Source organism: Geospiza fortis, unplaced genomic scaffold (assembly GCF_000277835.1).
Source record: "Geospiza fortis unplaced genomic scaffold, GeoFor_1.0 scaffold131, whole genome shotgun sequence".
In the NCBI taxonomy this organism is placed as follows: Eukaryota; Metazoa; Chordata; class Aves; order Passeriformes; family Thraupidae; genus Geospiza; species Geospiza fortis.
In genome coordinates, this window is record NW_005054391.1 from 461,283 (window position 1) to 484,717 (window position 23,435).

At 36.4% G+C, this 23,435-nt stretch overlaps 1 protein-coding gene across 4 annotated transcripts in view; it reads right to left on the reverse strand.

The window, feature by feature from the left end:
• Window positions 1–23,435, reverse strand: part of ABI3BP (ABI family member 3 binding protein) — a 136,263-nt gene that overhangs the window by 39,217 nt on the left and 73,611 nt on the right. For 2 of the 4 annotated variants that reach the window (XM_031060790.1, XM_031060789.1), the window contains 15 exons: window positions 20,209–20,283; window positions 19,292–19,366; window positions 18,378–18,455; window positions 17,759–17,833; window positions 17,516–17,581; window positions 16,174–16,254; window positions 12,977–13,042; window positions 9,773–9,847; window positions 8,205–8,252; window positions 7,638–7,712; window positions 5,377–5,451; window positions 4,473–4,547; window positions 3,015–3,089; window positions 2,293–2,367; window positions 602–676 (listed from right to left, as the gene is read on the reverse strand). In XM_031060790.1, coding sequence (XP_030916650.1) covers window positions 602–676; window positions 2,293–2,367; window positions 3,015–3,089; window positions 4,473–4,547; window positions 5,377–5,451; window positions 7,638–7,712; window positions 8,205–8,252; window positions 9,773–9,847; window positions 12,977–13,042; window positions 16,174–16,254; window positions 17,516–17,581; window positions 17,759–17,833; window positions 18,378–18,455; window positions 19,292–19,366; window positions 20,209–20,283 — 1,089 coding nt within the window. Of the gene's footprint in view, window positions 1–601; window positions 677–2,292; window positions 2,368–3,014; window positions 3,090–4,472; window positions 4,548–5,376; window positions 5,452–7,637; window positions 7,713–8,204; window positions 8,253–9,772; window positions 9,848–12,976; window positions 13,043–16,173; window positions 16,255–17,515; window positions 17,582–17,758; window positions 17,834–18,377; window positions 18,456–19,291; window positions 19,367–20,208; window positions 20,284–21,358; window positions 21,434–22,377; window positions 22,444–22,813; window positions 22,874–23,435 lie in introns of all 4 variants that reach the window. The other 2 variants (XM_031060788.1, XM_031060791.1) reach the window with 2 other exon arrangements.

The following is a 23,435-nucleotide window of genomic DNA, read 5'->3' on the forward strand; positions in this document are numbered from 1 at the left end:
TCTTAGAATATTTATCTGTAATCCAAACAAAGCAGCATTTGCTAAAACCTGTAAAATGTCCCAAACTAAGGAGTAGCAGAATATCTTGAAAACCAACCACTGACAGACATAATTCTCTCTCTATTAACTTCTGCTATACATTTATACCAAAAATGGGAAACCACACAGCCCTCCATAGCTATTTTTAAAGCTATTTTCATTTCAGTACAGCAGACAATGTCTGCAGCTAACTGCACAAGCACATTGTAAAGAAGTTCTGTTGTATTTCAAGGAAAGATTAACAAAAAATGCTCACAGAGGAGCACCCAAGATTACCAGTAATCACAGAGAACTCAGTCTGCCTAGCCACAGAAATTTGTCACTACCACATTACTATATTTTAGTCATCATTTGCTATGTGTATAGACAGAGGAATACTATATATATATTATACATATCTTACTATTATTTGTAGTGCAGTTTTGGCTTATTTTGGATTGATCATCTGAAGTGTAATGCATTTGTTTCATCACTGGCTAGGAATAATCCCATTAATAAGCACAAAACCTGAAACTTGGGGAAAGAATGATTAAACACAGAATAAAAATAATGACTCCATTACCAGGTTTGGTGTATGGCACTCTTGGTCTTTCAGTTGTTTTTCGTTTGGTATGAATGAATGGCTTTTCAGTTGGAGCTGGAATAAAAACAAAAAGCACCCAAAAGAATAATGAAAAAACACACTGCTTTTCACAGCACATGAGGAACATAAGTATGATCTGATCTAGAATAAGGCAAATTATGTAAGAATAAGCTGAAAGCTGGAATTCCCGCAAAGAAAGGAAAAAAAATTAAATGGCCACTTATACAAGAAGACTTATAAAAATATATACAAATTTGTAGCTTTGAATCAAGCAGGCTGGAATATAGTCATTAACATCATCATATGGTAATAGGACAAAAATAGACAGTGGTAACCTGTATCTTCCTTATCCGCCACACATGAGTATATGAGGACAGGATTTCTTTTTCACTAGAACATTCGTGTCAAACTTGATTTTTAAATTAAATTTGTTTGTTCTTATGTGGGAATGATTTAATATTGTTATCTTCACACTATTCAGATAAAAAAAATCTTGTAAGTAAAAGTAGGAATAATTTATTGGAAAAGGTTATCTTAGCACTTTTTAGTCTGTGGTCTATCCCAGTGTGAGAGGTCCAAAATGTTCTGCCTTAGCCTGTGCAGTTTTCATCCCCCTTGCTCTGAAGAATCATTTTCTGCATGTGACTATTGCTCAGGTAGCTCAGGTGTTTACAACAGGGCACCTACTTTATAAAGCTAGATGAACAGATACTGAATGAATACTAACCTAAGTATCATTGCATACAGGGAATATAAACTGAAATAGAAACATGTTTAAAAGCAGCTTTAATTTCCTCTTCCCCAAAAAGAAAAGAAACATAGTTTGAGGATTATAAAATGCCTACTAATATTTCATTCTCAGAAAACTTAAACCATTTCATTCTCAGAAAATCACAGTCAAGGTCTGTCTCTGAAGCTGGGGACAGAAAACTGGTTGAATAATGATTGCTCAAGCAATGCCCCTGCTCCCAGATAGTGCTTCAGTGACCCTTACTTGGTCCACATCTGACAATTAATTAAAGAAGAAGAACACTCAGCTAAGGTTTCATATATTTAAGCAAGTCATCCCAGCATGGATGACTAGAAGAAAGCAGAGAGGATGGTTTCAAGAAGTAGAGCGGGATTTAGACGGTCACATAGCTGGTCTGGAGACTATGCCATTGTTGATATATTAGAATTTTTTTTCTGTAAAATTAAACCATGAGGAGTGAAGAAGAAGAGTATTTTAGAATGAAATTATCCATCATTCACATGAAGAATAGGGGATTAACTCAGTTGGTTAGAGCATGGTGATAATGCAAGAGTTGTGATGGGCCAGTTTACTGCAGAGTTGGACTTGATGATCCTTGTGGGTGCCTTCTAATTCAGAATATACTGTGACTCTGTGAAGCATCACTATCTTTTTAAATAAAGTCCCCTTTTACTGGAAAATAGATAACATCTGGAGGAATTGCATCATCCTGACTGGAAAGGCTAGAAGAGGAGGAAAAGGACCTTTGAAAGTAAATGAACTCATGCATTATTACCCTTATCAAGACCAAAGAGCATGTAAGTACCTACAAGTAGAGAAAAACTTCATTATTAGCTTTTAATAAAATATAATAAGCTCTAAGATGATATTCTCTAAAAAAGGTGTAAAATAGAATAATTATTTATAAAATAACAGTTACCAAATATTGCCCTTGTTCTTTCAGGAATATGAGGAACCATGGTAGTATCTCGTTCATCAAAGGTTGGAAGAATCTCTGTTGGAAAAAATGTCAATAAATTATCAGAATAATGAAAGGAATCTCCCTTTCCTCCTTTTCTCAAAAATCCTTTCAGCACTATACTGTATACAACAGGAAAGGGATGTTTTAAAACAGCAATGGGCATTTACCCTCAGAAATTTATGGTTAGGAAACAACAGTAACAAACCTTCAGTGAAATCACTGATTATATTACATAGGCCAGTTGGATTTATGATGGGGAGTCACCTAACCAAAACGTAATTAAAGGGAATCCTCACACTAATCTGGGTGAAAATGCATATGTAAAGAAAAAGCATTGCAACAGTGTTAGGAGGTTTCTCTCATAAAAGCTTCAAAACCACGGTGCTAACTATTAAAGTGTGTTGTTCAGATAGAAGCTGCAAATAACTTTTTATCCTTGATTAAAACCTATCCTTGATATATAGGTTGATATTATTTCTTCTGTTAATATCTGCATAAAATACAAAAATTCTTGAACTATTGATGTTTCCATCAGATTTAACTGCATCCCTGCAAAGGTTTCTTAACCTAGAATAAAAACCAGGTGACAGCTGATGCACTGATGATTATTCCCCCCACTGCCACCCCAAAAGCAATTGTTCAATTATCCACTGAAGCTTCAAAAAGACCAGATAATTTACCAGGCCTCCTGTATGGAGCATCCGGGATGGGAGTTGCTCTAGGTTTAAAAGGAATATGTTGTGGTTCTTTAACAGCTGAAAGAAAAGATCTGTTTTAAGAGTTCATGCTTTGACAAAATTAGGTTGGTTGCACAGGCACTGCATATCTCATGCTTGCAAAGAAAAAAACAATCCCTGCATGACAGCCTGAAAAACTGAGGGTCAGATACATATCAAGAACAGGTCAGATACATGTCAGGAATTCAAGAGAAAACAAAATCCTGAATGAAAACACGAATGGAAAATTTATCAGGTAAGCAAAATCTGGAGTCAAGCAACAAAGCCAGAAAGAGCACACACAACTACAGGGAATATATTTCTGTCTGTATTTCAGAACCCATAACTGCAATACCCATGGTATGCTGGTCTCCTACAAGGAGGAATTCAAAGGAATTATATCATGTGTGACAGGGAAAGAAATTTTATGTGAAGACAACAAACCAGCTAAGAATATTTCAATACCTGCAACAAAGTAGAATGTAGTTCAATTAGTAGAAAAGAAAACAATTCAAAACCACAAACAGATTATGTGAAAAACAGACTAGTGATATATAAACACTGGCCCAAGGAGTACTGAAAAAATAATAATGACCAGCTCAAGGTAACAAATTTAGCTGCTGCTGTCTTTTGTTGTTCAACTGTAAATTTACTAACTGCCAAAACTCCATAAAAACAACAAGATGCACAGAGTTAGTGGTAAGTATGAGTCAGTGGTAAAAATACTCCCTTTGACATGATTGGTTTGTTTTCAATTTGGAACACATTCTTTTTTTTTTTTACTTTTCTTTATAAAATTAGTGAATATACACTCATTCAAAATAATGTTCAATGGATACTCTGAGAAGTGTTAGAAGTTACAGAGGTTTGGCTGTTCATTAGTATGTAACTCCCTATTAAGTTTATTTTTAAGGGTGACATTCCATTACCAGGTCACACAAACCTATGAGTGGTTTCTGTTAGAGATATTTGGAGTCATACATGAAGGCCCTCAAATAAGTTTTTCTCTAAGTACCTTTTGACAGGCACAAAAGAGATGCAATTTCTTCCAACTTCTCATGATGTTTCTGTGGTGTCTACCCTGCTGTACAGATTATTCAGCTGTGATAGATGTCATGTGGCTGAAAAGCAGGGGCTACTACTAAAACTCAGACATTAAAACAGAAATCACCTCTGTTTTCCTGGAAACACATATTTAATGATCATCAGAGAATGTATTTGTAATATGAAGAAATGTTAATCAGCACTTTTTACTGTATATTAGTAGCACTGATAGAGGCAATAAACGGAGCTTCTTTTACTCGCATCGCATCGGTGTGTTTCTCCCATATGAAGAAATGTTAATCAGCACTTGAGTCACTGAGGAAAAGCAACCCAAAAGAACCCCTGGATATTCAAGCACAGCAAAAGAACAATGTGTACCAGGCTTTGTGTATGGGACATCCGGACTTGGTGATGCCCTGGGCTTGGAAGGGACACGCCGACTTTCTTTGGGACCTGTGGACATGAGCAAAGTTTTGAATTTATTATGGAGGATGATGGTTCTTGGGCTTATGAAGATGTGCAAAGTTTTGAACACATTGTTGAGCATGATGATTCAACATATCTTTCAATTTTTCTGCTGAATCAGAAGATTCATTTTCTGCTAAGAATTTTTTTAGGGATTCTGTCTGTCATTTTAAAACAATCCCAAAGAGATCTCCTGTTAGTGCAATCAATACAATGCCGGTGCAGAGACTTAAGACAAAGGGACTTTTACAGTGCAGGGTCAGATCAACTCTCCACTCATAAAAGCAATAACAAACACAGCTTTCTACAGAGTAAACTGCTGTAGTTCTAACACTTCCTAGTTGTGCTTCACAAGTGTTTCATATTCCAAAAACCTGCTGGTCATTTAAATCAACTCTGCACTAAAAAAAATCCTCAGCAAAGCAGTCAAAGCAGAAGAAACATGGAAATTTACCTCTAATTTTCAAATTGACAGATCTATGTCCAAAGTTTTGGGAACAGCAAAGTACTGTAATTTTACACTTTTAAAGAAGCAACTCAAAAATACAAATATTTCTGTCCCACTCTAAGGAAATCAAGATGCAGATTTTCCTGTGTGCAAAGGCTGAGTGTTAACCCACACATCTCCGTTGTGTGTCACTGATATGTATAAATATCCAGCTGATTATGTTCAATGACAGCTGTATAGCAAAATTTGATTATGACAGTGAAGCACAGCCTGGACAATAAATGTATCTTCACAGAACTCATCAATTTTGAACATTTTCAAAGTGATGAAACTTTCATGCCCTAAAGGGCAAAATATTGATAAGCTTACTTGCTCTAGTTGGAGGAACACGTGGACTGGGGGATGTTTTAGGTTTGGAAGGCCTGTGATATATATCTTTAGAAGCTGAAAGAAAGAAACTGGGTTAAGCATTATTAAAGTAGTAAGCAGCTTCAAATACAAATAACCTGCTCTGTAATGGGTGTAGTCCTGGAATGATTCACAATATCAAATTCAAGTGACAAAAATGCCTCAGTCAAATGGATCTGCCTCAAGCAATCACATGATCCAGGATTAATGAAGTGATTTTGCTCTGACAGTGAAATTGAGGTTTGAGTGGAACAGAATTATTTTCCAGTCTGCTATGAAGGACTGAATTTTGTTTCATAAGACTGTATGGAAAGGAAAGAAAAAGAAAGAGGAAGGGAAAGAAAGCCTTCAGGATGCAGCTCTGCTCACCCATGGTGCTCTGCACCTGCAATGGTGCTATCTCCACAGGATGACTGAAAACATATAATTAGGATCCTGTTCTGATCTGCCCTCTGCTTCTTACCATTAAATGTTGAAGGAAATTTTCCTAACTTATGTGCATAACAACTTGAAAGAAATAAGGATTCTCCTCAATTGTTTCATAGAAAATAAGAAGACACCGAGAATCTTGACGGTTAAATTATTAAGGAACATGCAAAGAAAGATGACAATTTTTTTCAGGTTTGCTTTTAATAATTTGTGCTGAAGAAGAAAGACAATGTGACCATTCAAACAAGAAAGCATCATTACCTATTGTTGCCTTTGGTTTCTCAGTTCTGAATCTAATTGTTTCCAGAACTGCATTAGCATAATAAAACAACAAAACCAAAGTATTACCAAGAGCAATCACTGTCTCCACAACTCATACCATCCCTGCTAGGGCTGATGACTGATAGTCACTCCTCCCTGAAACTCAGCATTGAAGTATTATGTTCCACAGAGTTTCCTCCAGTTCAAGGTAACAGCTCTAATACAGAACAGATCCCAAATATAAATTCGAAGTTTTTGTAAAAGCCACAAAGAGACTGTGGGTGGTTTTTTTTTGCCCTCAGCTTTGTACACTTTCCTGACTTATTTCAAGGGGTTTTTTTTTCAAGCAATAGGTGCAGACTTACTGGGGAGAAAAGGAACCTGAATTGTTGTCTCTCTGCCCATCTCTTCACCAGCACCATCTAATACTCCATGTACCTTGGATACCCATATTGGGTCTGGCTGGAATGGAGGTTATTTTCTTCACAGCAGCCCCTGTGTACTCTGTTTTGGATTAATGAGCAAGGAAGTGCTGATAAAATACCAATGTTTTAGTTGTTGCTGAATATGCTTTGTCACAGCATCCAAGAATTCTTTGTTTTTCACTCCACCCCCAGGCAAGAGAGCTGGGCTAGGGGTGGGCAGGATGCTCGGAGAGGACACAGGACAGCAGGACCACCCTGGCCAAAGAGATATTCCACCTCACATAAAGCCATCTTAGCAACAAAACTTTCCAAAGCACCCATTGTTCCTAGACTGGCTCTGCTCTGCCAGTAGGATGTGGTGTGTGGTTGCTTTGTGCACTTGCTTTCTCCACCTCTTTTATCTTCCCTTATTAAACTGTCCTTATCTTGAACTATGATTTTTTTTCCCCTATCTTTTTTTTTTCCCTTACTTCTGCTCTCCAGACCACTGTGGGGTAGAATGAGCAGGGGGTCAGTGTGTGCTTAGCTTCTGGCCAGGGTCAACCCACTACGATACCTCACACATGCCAGTGTGATTTGCATAATTTACTTTCCCCCCCTCCTTAATTCTCCTAAGGTTGTATATGGGTATAACAACCCATGCAGACACAATTATAGAAAGTATTACACATTCTTAAATCTCTGAACAACACAAGGTCTCTTGAAAAGTGAACCAAAAGTATGAATGAAAGCTTGTTCCCATAAAAATAAAAAAACCAGGCACAATTTAAGAAATACAGAGCAGAATCCTTCCTCTTTGCAATGATCCCTCATTTTCATCTTCCCTTTACCACAAAACAAGTTATACAGAAAAGACTTATTTTCACCGAGAATTGTACAGAAAACATCCATTTCTGCAGTGACTTGTATTACAATGTAATAAAGAACTGAAGATATTTTCAATTTACCAGGTTGCTTATAAATTCCACATGTCACTGGATTTTATCCCTCAAGGAATGTTCTAAAATATATGCCCGAGGAATACATACAAATCTGAAGCTCCAGTGATCACAACAGAATCCATAAGACATGTGTCAGTATGAAAAGGTAAAAAAATAATGAACCTACCAGGTCTTGTTCGTGGCACCTCTGGGCTTGGTGATGTTCTAGGTTTGGAAGGAACATACTGTGGTCCTCTAGGAACTAAAAATATAGCAGATATTAGATTTTTTTGAGAACTGATACTGACAGAAAGAATAACATTAAAGAACATGCCTTTGGGACCCTTTGGAATCACAAAAACTTGAGTAATGGAGAAATGTGAACACTTGGTACATAACAAACCCCAGTGCTGATGGAAAACCTCTGTAACAGGACAATATAAAACAAGGCCAGTATTGCTGCACAGTATAAACGGTGAAGCAGCACATGATAGAAATGGAGTATAGAGACAGTCAAAGGTAGGTTGTGGTGCTTCCATCCCCTTTGCAGAACACATTTGTGTGAGGAAAAAAAGATCAAAAGATGATTTTGAATTGTTAGTGAAAAATCACCAAACCCCCCCTTACAGGATGAACTTTAATGGAAAAAAATTGTGAGAGTGGAGTGCAATGAAGCAGTGCTTGTGATGGTTGGTGAGAAAAAAGCTAAATGTGATGGTGCCCAGGTGATTTACCCTGTAGGTAAAACTGTTACCTATTGTTGGTTTTAGTTGATCAGTTCTAAGTGTTATAGATTCCAGGACTGTATCAGAAACAAAACAGAAAACATGTTTTGAAAGTTGAAAATTTACAATTAGCACTACTTTTTGAATCATGTACTTTTTATACTGCCTCATACAGAAACAGTTGTATTAAATATCTGAGAAAGCAGTGAAATCTTCAACATAGTGTAAGCTTTGTTCTTCAATGAAATATCCAAATATTACCATTCTGTTGTTCAGAAAATGGCTTTTCAGGGACACAAATCTCTTCCCTTGGTGATGTGTTTCAAATACACTCTATATACACAACTGGAATCAGACAGTACTTGCTTGTGTACTGAACACTATTATTAAAGAGCATTACATGGTGTATTGCATTGCACAGTCATATAACTCAGCTCTAGACTGGAATGGATCTAGAGTCCATTGGTTTAGAGTGATAAGGATGTGAAATTGATGTGTCAATTCTTCTGTATGGATTACAATTAAAAAAAAAGAAGAAATGTCTTTGGATATTTTAAGACAATCACACGATAAGTGGACGATGCTGTAGAAAATGTTCTGTATATTACAGATTCTTGAAGAAACAGTAAGTTGTAGGGGCTTTTGTTTTTGTTTGTTTGTTTTAAACACAGATCAATACAAGCTCATAACTTTTGTGTGACAAAACCATAAACCATTTCTGAGAAAGCCAGACTACCATAACAATGAAAAATGGGCACAAAGGTAAAAACTGAGCATATGAGAAGTTGCATGTCAAGGTGTAACTTGGAAACAATGCTTTATAATCAGATGCCATGGTTAAAAATTTATGAGAAGACAAGGATTTTGACTGTTTGCTACATGAGGAAATCACATCTAATACATAACATCAGATTTCAAGAGTATTGGTCTATGTCTACAATTTAAAGGTCTTCAATAAGTGTTTATCCTTAAATTTTTCACATTTACCAAAGGATAGCAGATGCTGATATTTGAGACCCTCGCAATTTTCTGTTGCTATTACCAACTGGAGAACATGGGACAGAAAATAATTTTTTCTGCCTCTCACATTTAAAGACATAAAAATCCAGTATTTTGGAATACAATGGAAAGGATCATTGATGCCAATAAATGTTTATAAGCAAATACTAAGTATGCATGTCTAACTGGGCAATTTAGTCCCTCATGCAGAAAATAATAACGACATGAAATTAATTGAGTGTGGCTTAGAAGGGAAACAGATTTATTTTAACAATGCAAAGCAAGGTTGGAAAGAATTATACCCCCAATGTATCCTCAGTACACACTTTAATTGCTTTGTATTTGCTTTAGTTAGCAAGGTTAATCTGAGTGTAACAACACTATTCTCAACCTATTGCCTTGAAGTAGCAGAGGTTTATTTTGCTCAGTGAAAAATACCTAGCAAATGTCACTACTCATGAAAGCTGCAATTAAGCTGCTGAACAGCACAGAACAAAACTCCATTCTGTTTGAACTGGCTCAGGTAACTAAACAGCTGTTTATAAACACATTTCAATCCAAAACAAACTGTACTAGAAAAAATCACAAAGTAGTTTACCATCTTTGACTTGTGGAACGTGAGGTTTGGGTGAAGTTTTAGGTTTAGAAGGAACACGTGGAGTCACCCTTGGAGCTGGAAGAGAAAATGTGGGCAGTAAGTTGGGTAAATTGCACAGCAATTACATCTGATACCAGCTGAACACACAAGCACAGAAATCTCACACCTGCAACTGAGAAGAAGTAGGCAATCAGGTAATACTCTCCACGTGTTTACAACAATCTAAGCAAGAAAGTGGAATTTTAGTCATTTTTGAAGCTCAGTTTTTGTATGTGTTTTTAAAATAAAAACTGGAACAAGTGCAAATAAGCATAATTATGAGAAAGGTGATTGAGAGCTGCCAGCATAATTTCTTTTTTCATAAAGGAGACATTGCAGCTGTGAAGAGAGCAATACACCCAACTGTTTTGAATGCCAAGCAAGACAATTACCTAGAAGAAAAATGAGGTTAAATGAAACAATCCTGAAGCATAAGGTGACTAACTTCAGTGATGCTTGCTGTGATGTAAATAAAGCAAACACAACAGCTTGCCAAGGAAATATTATTACCTATGGGTGACCTTGGTGGTTCAGTTCTAAGTGTAATACGTTCCAAGACTGCAACAGAAACAGTGTGACAAAGTGAGCAAGGAACACAATCCAAAAATTTAAATACTCCATTGGTAAGTAGAAAAGCAGGCACTAACACAACACCACAGTAATATGGATCTCCAAGCTGACTTCTAAATCATGGGCAATCAAAATTCTTAATAATACAGGTAAAATAAGAAATAAGTAATTGGACAAACTTGATGGCAATAGAAGCAAAAATATGTGGATATAAATCAGTAAATCCAAGAACAAATAAGAGAAGAGATTGCAGAGTTAGAGACTTAGAGACAGCAGGGGACTCTTGATATATAGAATGCCAAACTGAACTCTGTTATTTCAAAGTAGTGTGCCGACTGTGAAAAAATAGTTGAAGTTTTCCTCTAAAGTGAGTAATTAAGCAGAGGACTAAAAGGCTGTTATTGGTAGAGCTGTATTTATCAGTCATCTGAAAAAAAATTGTTTGATAAAGCCTGTTAATTTTTTCTCATATCCACTTAAAATTTGAATCACAAAACCAACATATCATGCCCTTTTTCTGGTGACAAACTGTACCAAATGAGACAAAAAATTATGAAAATGTCTTTGCAATAAATAAAACCTATTAAAAGAATTTTAATGCATTAATTCTTTCATCTCAAGGCAGTAACAAGTCAAGTAGCATATAACACAGAGATATACACACGTAAAGGTAGAACCTGTTCTATAACCCACATACACTTATCTCCCAAACTCTCTTATGCATTTACCCATTTTGAAAATTGGCTTCACAGTCAATAACACTATAAAATTTGATTGCAATTTAAGGGGGGTAATACTAAAGTATTTATTACATGCCTATTAACATACACAGTACAATATTCTGGAGTATTAATATTGCTGCAAATGAAGAAAAAACCCAAAACAACCAGTATTAACTTCTACTGAGAGTGGCCAGATACTCCATAGAAATGTCAGACCAGCCACTAATTTTTCAAATGTTCTCACTACATATGCCTGGTTCGCAAAGACTTTGCCATTATTCAAGCTCATCAGTTACCTTTGGAATTAAAATTGAAAATCCTGTCCTAGAAAACACTGATTTCTATTTTCAGGTTGCTTTTGAAAAAATCAATCATTTCTTACAAAGAGAAAACCAGCTTTCAATAATAGAAAGATATTTATATTATTTGTTAGGTCTGCAAACTGTTTTCTGGAGCAATACAGTTTCCTTTTGTACAAGTATTATCCAAAATAATTGAATGTCTCTTCTCCCCACCTAGAGGAAACAAAAAAAGGTTGTTCTCTTCTTTACTTTCTGCACTAATAGCAAGTCTCAAAGTACATAATTTCAAAAGAAGTGCCTCATCAGACTTAGCTTGAGGTGTTTTGATCTTAGCAGATCATTTGGGCTTCAAAGGTGAGGAATGTGTATTTTGGATACTGGGAAATGTTTGTTTTGTGGAAACCTGCATTTAAGCTCAAAGTAAGTGGTCCCATAGTAAATCACATTCAGGTTCAGCAACAAAGAAATTAAGTCTAGGAAATAAGCCTCTGTACCTCTCAATGAATAACCACAGAAAAAGGAATTGTACTATGTGTTTAATGCATGAAATATTGTTGGATATGAACAAAACAAGCAATGATTATCCATTTGATGGATAACCAAAGAGCTGGATGTTCTTGAGCAGCAAAATCACTACTCATAGTTTAGTGAAAAGTCAAAGAAAAGACTTAACAAGCAATGCTAAGAAAAGGTTGTTATGCAACATTGACCTTGAGAAATCAATGCCATTAGAGGAGAATTGAGAGAATTTCATGGTGTAGAAATTGTTGCAGTTGAAAACTATAAGTTTAAGTGAGTTGTTTTATCAAATCATTTAAGTAAAGATTAAAGATGTCCTTGCCCTGTGAAGTAACATATATGTACTCAGCTTCATCCAGGTTTTAAAGACTAAAGCTAGATTGCTGAAAACACCTTGAAGCCCTTCTCAGCAAATGCAAACAGTGATTTAAATTTTCCTTTCAATTAGATAAAGCATTTCAGGGCTCACTGCAAAGGAGAGACCCTTGTTCTTTGTCTGCATAACAAATGTATATATTAAACACATCACTTAACATATATTCCCCTACTAAAGAAAGGCCATGTATTATTTTATATAAACTGTGCTTCTCATTAAAAATAAAATCACTTGGTTTTTTTTTCTTTAAATTGAGCACAAGTTTGGATGCATTAATTGAAAAAATGCAGTATTTTCCATACATTTGAGAAAATATCAAGCAATATGCCACGAAACTCCTTCTGCAGGAATTGTTTACTTGTGTGTAGTTTTAAATGTCATTTTAGATTATGTTATTTCTATATTCCATTAAATCTTTATTATTGCAATAATTCTTATTCTTTCTTCTTCTAATATAAGTGAAATTTTGAGGTAAATACCTTTGAAGTGATATCCTGTCTTTTAGAAGACATCTCCATGTTAGAAACACGGAGAAATAATGAAGCACCAAGCTCCATTTGCTGGATTTGGACAACACAGGAATAAGCAAGAAGCCTCCAGGAAATGCTGTTTTCAACTGCACATAATATGAGACCAATGAAAATAAGAATGACTAAGGATGACTCGTAATCATTACCCTCTGCAGTCTTTGGACGTTCATATGCATAGGGACTCCTAGAAGTGACTGACACTGGAATGGTTGCTGTTGGAATAAAGAGAATTTTCTTAAAAGAAATACAGGTGCATCTGTATCTGTTTTTTAACTGCTGGTACAGCTCAGCTGCTCTTGCTTCCCAGCTAAAATCCACCTCTTCAAAACTCTTCAAATGGAAACACTGAGTGAATGATAAATTTACTGAAATTATCCAATGTGGCTTTTGCTGCTTTTGGAAAATAAAAAGTGCATTTATGCTACAGGATCACACTGGGAGAGGAGCTCTCTAAAGCTTCACCTTCCTGTTTTACTGAATTTCTTTTATCGCTTTATGGCTGTAGACCACTGAAAAGAAACAGCTCCAGAGAGCTCCATTTTCTTTGGTAAATCTTTCTATAAATTTTCCTGTGTTTCTCCCATAGTGATGCAAAGGATAGATATGAAAGGCTTCAGGTGTAAATAACTGTAAAGTGCCAGAAAGCAAGACTGAAGATCCCAGCAGATTATCTAGAGCCACTGAGCCACTGCACATTAGATCATCAAGTTAACAAGCTTCCCATCTCTATCTAGAGTTCTTAATTGGGTTTGAAAGGAACAAACCCCAAACACCCTGAAAAATATAAAGAACTTTGAAGTCAAAATTGGTAGAATTGTTTAATTGTAGCGTGACTTCACAAAAAAAATCCATTTTCCTTCCTAAACACACCTACAATCATTGAGTAATCTTTGTGCTTACCCTTTAAAATTTGCTTTGTTTACTCTGTTTTGACTCTTAGCCTCTCTCCCTCCCAACAGATTTTAATTAGGAAAGAAAAAGTGATGGATAAATATTGTACAATGGGCCTCAACTATAGTTTTGGACATAATAACAATTTATCATGTTGTAATTCACAACCATTTTAAGAGTCACAAGAAAACTTATTTAAAGGAAGTTACCTTAAAATTTTGAAATACAATAAAATCTCAGACCTAACACTTCCAAAATTCTGTCAGTTTAAATAGAAAATCACATTCTTAATTTAAAAGTCTCTATTTCCCCACATGAAGGTTTATGGTGGTTTACCTGGGTGGACGCTGTTTAAATTTAAAAGACTGAATTATTTCGGATTTCTAAATTTTCCCTCTTTTCTTTACTGACATTTTTTATAGTTTAGACAGCTTTTATATTTGATAATATTGCCACTATTTTAAGAAAGCAAAATACTCAAAAATATCTTCAGGACAAATAATTTGTATTTAAGTAAATGCTCAGAGAAGTTGTGGAGTCTCAATCCCTGGAGATATTTAAAAACTTTTCTGTAAAGAAAGCGTGGCAGTGTATTTGTGTGCACAATAGAAAATTCATTATAATTTCCTTTCCTGAAAAATGGAGAGAGGTATTCATGCTAACAATAGTAAAAGTGAGGATAATGGCTGGACATGATCACATTGGCAAGAAAACCCAATTTTTTTCATGTAGGCAAGAGATTCAGTTACCCAATTGCCAAGAAAGAGAATGAAACTGTGAGCTTTCACTAGAATGTACAGTTTGTTAGCTGGAGAATCTGAAAATAATTTAGATGTTTGGGGTTTTTTAAATGAAGATTTTTTTTCTCCACTGCTAAAAAAGACAAATACTTTACCAGAAACAGCACCAAAATCATATTAATAATGAGAGCCAAAATTAACTGCTCACCCAAAGGCAGTTATTTGGCAGCAATGGCAGTAAGTAATTGATTAAATATGAATTTGGCACATATTGTTCATTATTTTGATATAATCTTAGGGAAAGGTGACAACCATTATCATGACACAAGTTTCTAATTTAAGCTGAACTTCCAGGTGATGCTGGAACACAGACAGGCTCTGGCTCTTTCACCATTTTGCCACCTACCCAAAAGCCAGCTTATCCCCATGCACTGCATATTTTATGGCTCAAATAATATTTTCTGAACAAGAATATAATTTGTCACATTAGAACACATGCCAGTTTCACTGCCTATTTACAAGAGAATCATGACAAGCTTCATCAAGATTAAAAAGTGTGTTTCAGCATTCTACCTGATTGATTCATGAGACCACTACTGGGAAAGAAAAAACCAGAAGCGTGTGCACAAATATTTTAAAATATCACTTTTCTTCTTAGGCATATAGAAACTTGCTATAGAGCCTCTCAGTGTGGAAAAACCAGGATAAAATCTTGATCTTGGCAGAGTCCTAGGGTGTAAAACAAATCTATGCAACAGTTTCCAAATGAGTTGCCTTTTTTTTTTCTCAACCAGAGGAAAAAAAAAGCAACTCATGCATGATTTCTGTACTGGATTTCCTACACTCAAAATTATGCAGGAGCTATACTCAGAACAAAAAACTAATTATGCTCAGTATTCTGAGACAATTCCAAGTCATAAGTGTCATTCCTTTAACAAGCTTCACAGGGAATAATTTGGTCTGAAGAGAGTTAATTTCTTTTTATGGGCAAAAAATAATTTGCAGGGAATCTGGAAAGAATTTAATAAAATCATCTGATCTCTTCCAGCATTGAGTAATATATTCTTACAATAAACAATTATGCAATTTCAAGCTTTATAATTTCATTATAAACCATGTAACACTAGAAATATTTTTACAACTCTATTTACTTATTCTTCAGGTCCAGAAAATGCCAGGTGTGTTTTACTCTGTGCCATACAACACAGATGAAATTTAACATTGGTGTGAAGGTGCTATTTCATTTGGGATCATAAAATATGTCTTTATTGAATTCCAGAATAAAATACCATTCTTACTTTCCCAGTTTCAGGTAAGTCTACATATGCTCTAATGATCACTGAATCAATCAAATTCTATGGTTCTATATAAGATGCTATAACCATCAGCAAAACAGCAGAATTCGTGTTTTCTGGACCCTGTGCTGAACTAAGTTGGAAAAATTGTTATTCCAAAATGGAAAGCAAGAAAACAATTTGCTTTGATGTCTCCCTGTGTGAGTTGGTGACTTGGGATATAAAAGTCAAAAGGTTTTTGCTTTGCTTCTATTTTTTGGGGGATCCATTACAAAAATATTATTCCTCAAAGTGGAATTCCTCACCTTTCTGATGAGATTAAGTGCTGAACTTCACATTCACAGAGAAGAAATTCAAGCTAAAATGCATGACTGAAGTGATACACTATAACAAATGTTTGCTATGGAAATTAGTTACCAGGTTTAGTTCGTGGCTTTTGGGGTCTGGCAGATGGTCTAGGTTTAGATGCAGAAGTAGTGAGTTTTGCTTCTTTAGGAGCTGAAAGAAATATACTGGATTATAAATTTATGCTTTTCACTGTATCACAAAAAAACCCAAAAAAACCCCCAACAAATTCAATGAGGCAATGAATGGCTACTGGGAACAAAAGCAAATGGTAGAATCAGATATGCCAAGAAGGCTTCTCAAAAATCTTCCTGAGAATTCACTAGTCCAGCAAGATCCCTGTTTGTCCTTCATTGTAAAAGTGAGTAATTGCATTTAAATATGCAGTTGAAGCTTGCAATCACATCTGAATGTTCCTCTCATTAAGTTAGCAAATTCATTTTCGCAAGATACCTAAGAGGTAAAACAATAATGCTTTTTAAAATTTTGAATTCCAGGTCAATTTTAAGCCATAAGAAGACATACATAGACAAAATATACAGAAATGTCCTCATTTTTTGGCATGGTAAAGAAACTACTGGCAAACAGCTGAAAGGACATGGAACCAATTTAAAAAAATGGAACTGCTTCATAGCTGCAGTAATTGAATTCTGCAAATGGAATAGAAGTAGCTAATATAAGTTGAATAATATAAGTAGAACAGTAGTATCACGTAAATGGTAAAAATTAAGAACAATGAATCCTAGAAACCCTTTCCCACCAAACATGCATGGGTTGAAATTGTAATTAGTTAACTTGCCTGTTAGTCTGACTACAGATAAAGTGTAAACTCAGTTTCAGGCAGAGGTAAGTAACTATGTACATTTTTAAAAAGCAGTGCTATGAGACTGCTTTCCAATAAAATGTTTCATAACAATTGACACAGTGAAAAAATTTTTGATGTCTACAAAAAGAGCAAAGAGGAGTGAGCTATGAAGTGACTGAGAGGTGTTTTTCAAGCCAAAATGACATTCAGAAGGATTCATAAAGCAGTGGAATTAACAAGTTAACCTAGTACCACAAGAATCCTTCACTGAGAGTTCCGGGATTAACATCCACAACACCACCTTTACATTGGCAGCTCAATTGTATTTCCAATGAGTTTTCTGAATAAAGAGTGCTGGCGCAGAAAAGCTCTCAGCAAAAAGGAAGACAAAAATTTTTACTGTACCATAGAACTAGCAAAACTGTGTGGAAAAAAAATGGTTTCTTCTTCTCCTAAGTTTAGAAAAACATTTCTAAATGCTTATCTCCTAACTTTGTTCTTCTTTCAGAGAAATAGATTAAATACAGCAAAAGCTATGTGATAAAGTAGCAGAGTACAAACTGTGGCTTGGACTGCAGAGTGACTAACAGCTACAGAAACATATATTACCTAGGGTTGCTTTTGGTCGTTTAACAGTCTCAGAAGTTTCAGGCTCCAAAAGTGGTGGTTTAGGGGCTAGAAAAGAAAAATTCAAGTGTAATCAAACCAATCATGACCCATTTGAGATGGATGAGTTAGTCAGGATGCTCATGTATTGCATAGCTCCTGTCCTTTTTAGGAAGTTTTCCTTAGATATTTTTAGAGAACATATCTCTCTGCAAACCAACTTATGAAAATGATGTGCACAATTACCAGGTTTCACATGTTGTACTTCTGGGGTAGCAGATGGTTTCGGTTTAGAAGGAAAAAGTGGCATTTCTTTTGGAGCTGAAAGAAAGAGCTCAGTTTGCAACAAAAAATTGTTTAACAAGCATTTCCCACAACAAACAGCACATGTCACATGTTTATATTGAAGACAACTCAGTATGGAATGTCAAAGCCAGCTGATGAAATCAGATTTTGAAGTGTGGAATGGAGATGATACTGAAATGCTGTATGTTGATCAGAAATAAGATTCTGTGAGCCCAAAACAATTAAAATTTCCATTTTGAAAGCTTTACATATCAGAGACAATCAGCACATGCGTGTGCATTGGAAGTAAAAGAGACAGAACACTAATAAAATGATGATGATGTTTTATCATGCAAGAGACAAGTTTTATTTCTCTGAGACAGTAAATCCACCCAGAAGCTTGTTCTCATACACAGGTATGTCAAGAGCAGTCAATATAACAATGATGGAAGAACAAGACTCTCTAACCAGGAAGAAGAATGGTTATGCATGTGAAATGATATGTGGAAGGAATGCATTCATATGGGATGGAGTGCTCAAAACAAACACAGAGTTTTTCACTGGGTGAAAACAACATTACCTAATGTTACCCTTGGCCATTGAAAAGGACGGGAAGTTTTAGGTGTGAAAGATTCCAGAATGGATTCACTTGTTGCTGCTGGAAGAAATGATGACAGTCACAAGAGAGCAAAGAGCTAATGGAAGAAACTCTTCCTTCATGAACAAAAATAATTTTTTTTTACAAGAACAACAAATATTTCACTAATGTTTGGACATTTATCAGTTTAGTATGCATTAGGGAGAAATTCAGAACTGCACAGAGCTTCAGTGACTATAAATCAGCACATCTGTGATGCACAAACATTCTGGATATTTATTTCCTTTCATTGCAACTGGTCTGGATCTCAACCACTGCCAAGTAAGATTTTAAGTAGAGCTTTTAAACATTTTGAGTTTTGGTCCAATACTTAAGGGAGGTGGTACCATGTACAATGTAGATATTTAATGAAGAGGACATGTTGAACAATCAATTAGTCACACATTAAAACATATAAAATTTGGAATAGAAACCTGACAACAGATCCAGCTGTGGTTTCAGTGCAAAACCACTGAATGTCTGTAACTGTTAACCAATTTCACGCTGTTAAGGATGCACTAACGTTAACATTTTTACTGATGCTACAACAATAAAATGCAACCTACAGCTCACATCACAGTGTTTTCATCAGAACTGCTCTACAAATACTGTTTTCTCAATTTTCTAAGTGGCACATTTTTTAACATACTGAATCATGTGACTGTGAGTTGCCATATGCATTATTACTGTGAGAAAACACCAAGTTCAACCATTAGCAGCAACACAAATTTGAAACCAGCTGTTAGGGGCTAATCCAAATGTCCACTGAAAATAACAACAACTGTGTATTAATTTCACTTGAGTTTTAGAGCATGGTTTGAGCTGCTGAATTAAGAACTAGGTAGAGATTATTGTACCTGGTCCAGCTTCTGCTATTTCAGGCTTACTAGGTGCCACAGGACTTGAAAGAAGAGGCTGAATATCACTGAAAACTATAAAAAAACCATGTCACGTTAGCTGTGATTATTAATTCTAAACACAGCTTTTTTTGATCATAGAAAAACAACCAAAAAATGTGATATGTTATGGCACACCCAATTTGCACTTCACCATAAGCACACCTTACTTCAGGAATGGAGCAGTATTGGTCCACATAGCTTAAAGCGCCCCAGAAAATACCAAGATAAAAACTTCTAATATCACAATTATAAAGTACTCAATCTCCCCCCACACCCCAAAAACCATAAAAACTAAAAAGCACTACAAGTTTATTTCCATGAAGAAAAGCGCCTGCCTTAGTTCTCTTCAGTGCTTTGTTTGCATCAATATTTTTTAGTGAATTTTAATGTCATATAATCTGTCATACACACATGAAAAACAAGGATAAAGTTAAAAAAATTGTTAAACAGCAAAAAAAAAATAGTAAGAAAGGAGTTTCCTATGCTGGCAAGACAATATTTGGTATAAAAACATGCGCTCTAACTGGGCATATAACAATTAGGCTTGTAAGAAAGCAACAAGTAATTTAAGAATTCTTATTAAGACTTAGTCAGTAGCAGTATTAAACCTAGTTTAGTAGTATTAAACCAGGTTTACTTCATGTAAGTATATCTCAAAATAGCCCTAGAAGCTTTTTGAGAAATGGATGTGAGATCAGAAACACTTCCAGGTGAGTTTCTCAGCAGAAAGTGCAAGATGTCATGTAAAAAGGATGCTTTCAATGATCATGACTCACATGGAAGATGATGAAAATACCTAGGATTAATAACATTTCAGAAATGGCTGTCCAGACACCAAAAGGGGTTTAACTGAAAAGCTAATGCATTACTATTACCCGCAGTTGTTGTTAGCACATGAGGTGTTCTGGAAAATGGAGGCATAGGTTTTTCCAGGTCAGCTGGACTTGTAACTGTGGAAAAATGTAAATATCCCTGAGACAGATGCATATTGATGCAGACACAGCAAGGGGGACAAAAATCAGAAAAAGAATGATTGCTTTATATTGTTTTGCAAGGTGCCAGCATCACTACAACAGAGTTCCATAAATTTCCAACTTAAAAAGACAACAACAAAACTTCAAAGTTTTGAAGATGTCACATGCACCTAATAGACACACCCTGACAGGAACTGCAGTCCCCCTAAAAGTAGATTTATCAACAGGAGTCAATTGATCTGTACCCACATAGCATGAAAAAAAACCTGTGCTTTTGACTTCACCTGCACCCATAGGAAGAGACCTATGTACTTTAAATGCATGCAAATATGAATTTTTAAAACCAGGTATTTCTATTGTCAAAGCTTCACATGTTTCAGTATAACAAAAGCCAGTATTTTGACTAATGGGTTTTAACGTACTGCATATCGTGCAATTTGTTATTTGTGGCATTTTACCTAATTGACATAATACAAATTAACAAAACTTCTGTAATAGATAAAAGAGACAGGCTGAGGCAGAAAATCTAACACAAAACTGCTGAAATATTGACAGCCAGGTTTAGGATAATTTTCCTTCTTATATCTTGCACATTCCTACTTTTGTAATGAATACAAATATGTTCTTGAATATCTATGACCCCTCAATAAAAGTTTCAAGGTGCAATAGAAACATAAACTGAAAAAAAGTCTTATGAATAGTGAAAACTGCAAAATAATGTGTATGATACGGTTAACAGAAATCCCCCTGGTGAAACGCCCCAGTAAAGAACATATCTTTATAACTGATAATGGACCCATCTAGCTATAGGTCTTATTGGTCCTATCTATCCAACAACTTAAAACCATACATAAAAATATTAATTCCTGTGGTTTCATTTGTATCTGATCCTATACCACAAAATATCACCATATAATTATAGAGCCTATCACACACTGCAAGCAAAATTCTGCTTCAGACACCAAGCAATCAGAGCAAACAGCCTGTAACTGTAACATCCTTGATGCAAAACCAAACATTAAGCAATTGAAGTACCATAAATACAATTTACCAGTCTCTGTTTTTGATATTTCTGCAGATGCAGAAGTTTGGGACAGGAAACTAATATGATTAGAGTCCAGTGAAGCTGGAAAAATAAAACCAAAACAAAACATTTTTGGAATCATCTGAACATATACACTGAACATGACTAAGAAACTAGACATGACTAAGAAACTAGGGATTCAGGAAAGGAAAACATCTCAAATGAACATGCCATGGATTTCCTAATGTGAATGTGTGAAAATGCACTGATGATGAAAATGATGAAGAAGCTGCTAGAAGAAATATGAAGAGATCACATTACAAGAGAAGTGGAATTGCCATAGCCAAAGCTGGAATTAAATATGGTTTTGCACGTATGGCCCCTTTTATCTCAACACTAAGCTTTACCAAAATCTAGGCCCAAGAGAAGGAGCAGGTTGGCTAAAAGCACAACAATATCCCTTGGGACAATTCCCTTCCCGCATCGCTAGCAGAGCTGCAAGAAATATTACTGCCACAGACAGCTGCTGTCTCTAACTGTGAAGAAACATCCTATGATTCACTAAATGCTGAAATGAGGTTTTGATCTTAAAACCCTAACATGGCCTCAAAAGCAGCAGCAGAGCAGAGCATTCCCAGCTCCAGGTGATGGCAATGGAAAGGGAGGTCCTCTTGTGCCAGCCCAGCTGGGTTTGCCTCTTAGGAACGCTGTCATGTTTGAATGCATCAGAGAAAGCAAGACCCACCACCCCCAAACACAAAGAAGCAGGGGAATGGAGCTGAGGGCCAGGTGCAGCAATGTGGTCTCTCTGCAGAATGTCACATGCTTCCTGCAGAAAATGCTCACGGGCCATGGAAAAAGCGTGGGATCAAACAAGAGAATTGCAGAACCGCTGTGGCCAGTGCTTCGGCAAGCCAAGCTGCACCAACGAGACTCCATCCTGTCCATGGAAGATGGCAAAGGATGCCAGGTGGGTTGGGGTGGGACGTGTGATGGGCAGTGAAAGAGATGGCAGACAATGGGAACAGAAGACTGTTGCTAGTTACCCATCCCAGTTTGTTGAGTTGCCAGGGAGGAAGGAGTGGTGGACTTTGGCCTCGGTCTTCGAGCAGCTAAGATCAAACACAGAAACTGCCTTCAGCTCCTCACACAGGCTGCTGTCACACAGGTCACATCAAGACAGAGCTACAAAGATGGGGACGTGGCCCTGCTTGGGCCATGCTACCATGCCACAGCTTCACTGCCCACGGTGGTGGCACAATGCTGCCTTTCACTGGAACTGGCAGCCAAGGCATGAGAGCAAACCTAGAAATGATTCCCCAGAACATTTGCAGGTAGAGTGATTTTTAGTAAAGAGCCATAATGCTCCAGCCACATCACTGTCCCACTCTTTGGGACAGCAGCACATCTGAACAGGCTCATCACTGCAGAGAAGAGCATGGCCAAAGGGAGCAGTGAAGGAGGGAATCACTGGCTATTTACCCTTCCTTGTGGTTTCCCGTGGAGCAGACGAGGTCCATTCCAGGTCTGGTCTCTCAGTTGCTATGGTCAGACACAGAAATGATCTTGAGATGTGCACTCAGCCTTGCCCCAGCAGTACAAGCAGCCCCAGCAGTACAACACCCTAAATGTCTGTATTTAGGGCCCACCTGCCCTTTCCTGACAGCACCCTGTGACTCAAACCTGCAATCAAGTGTCTTGCGGTGGTTGCAACCAACACAATACTCCCTGAGCCTCAGTAGCTAAATGGCTCCACATCAGCAGAAAAATGCCAAAACATCCAATTCACCAAAACTCTCCTTACACATCCTTGGAAGATGCAAAACTAGCAGAAAATGCAGACAGAGCATGAGCCAAGACTCATCTTTGAATTTAAAATTCAGGATGACAAGTGCTGGGTATGTCTCCAATGCAAGCAGCTGCAAATGCTAATTACTAATTTTTCAAGCATGAGAAATAAACTGCACATTGTGCTACCAATATGCAGTCATAACTCCAACCTTTCTTAAAAGTTCAATAATTTATGCAAGTATTTTCTTACTGTTGTCACTATTATTTTTTACATAGAATATATAAGCTCTCATCATTTCCATGAAAGGCGTTG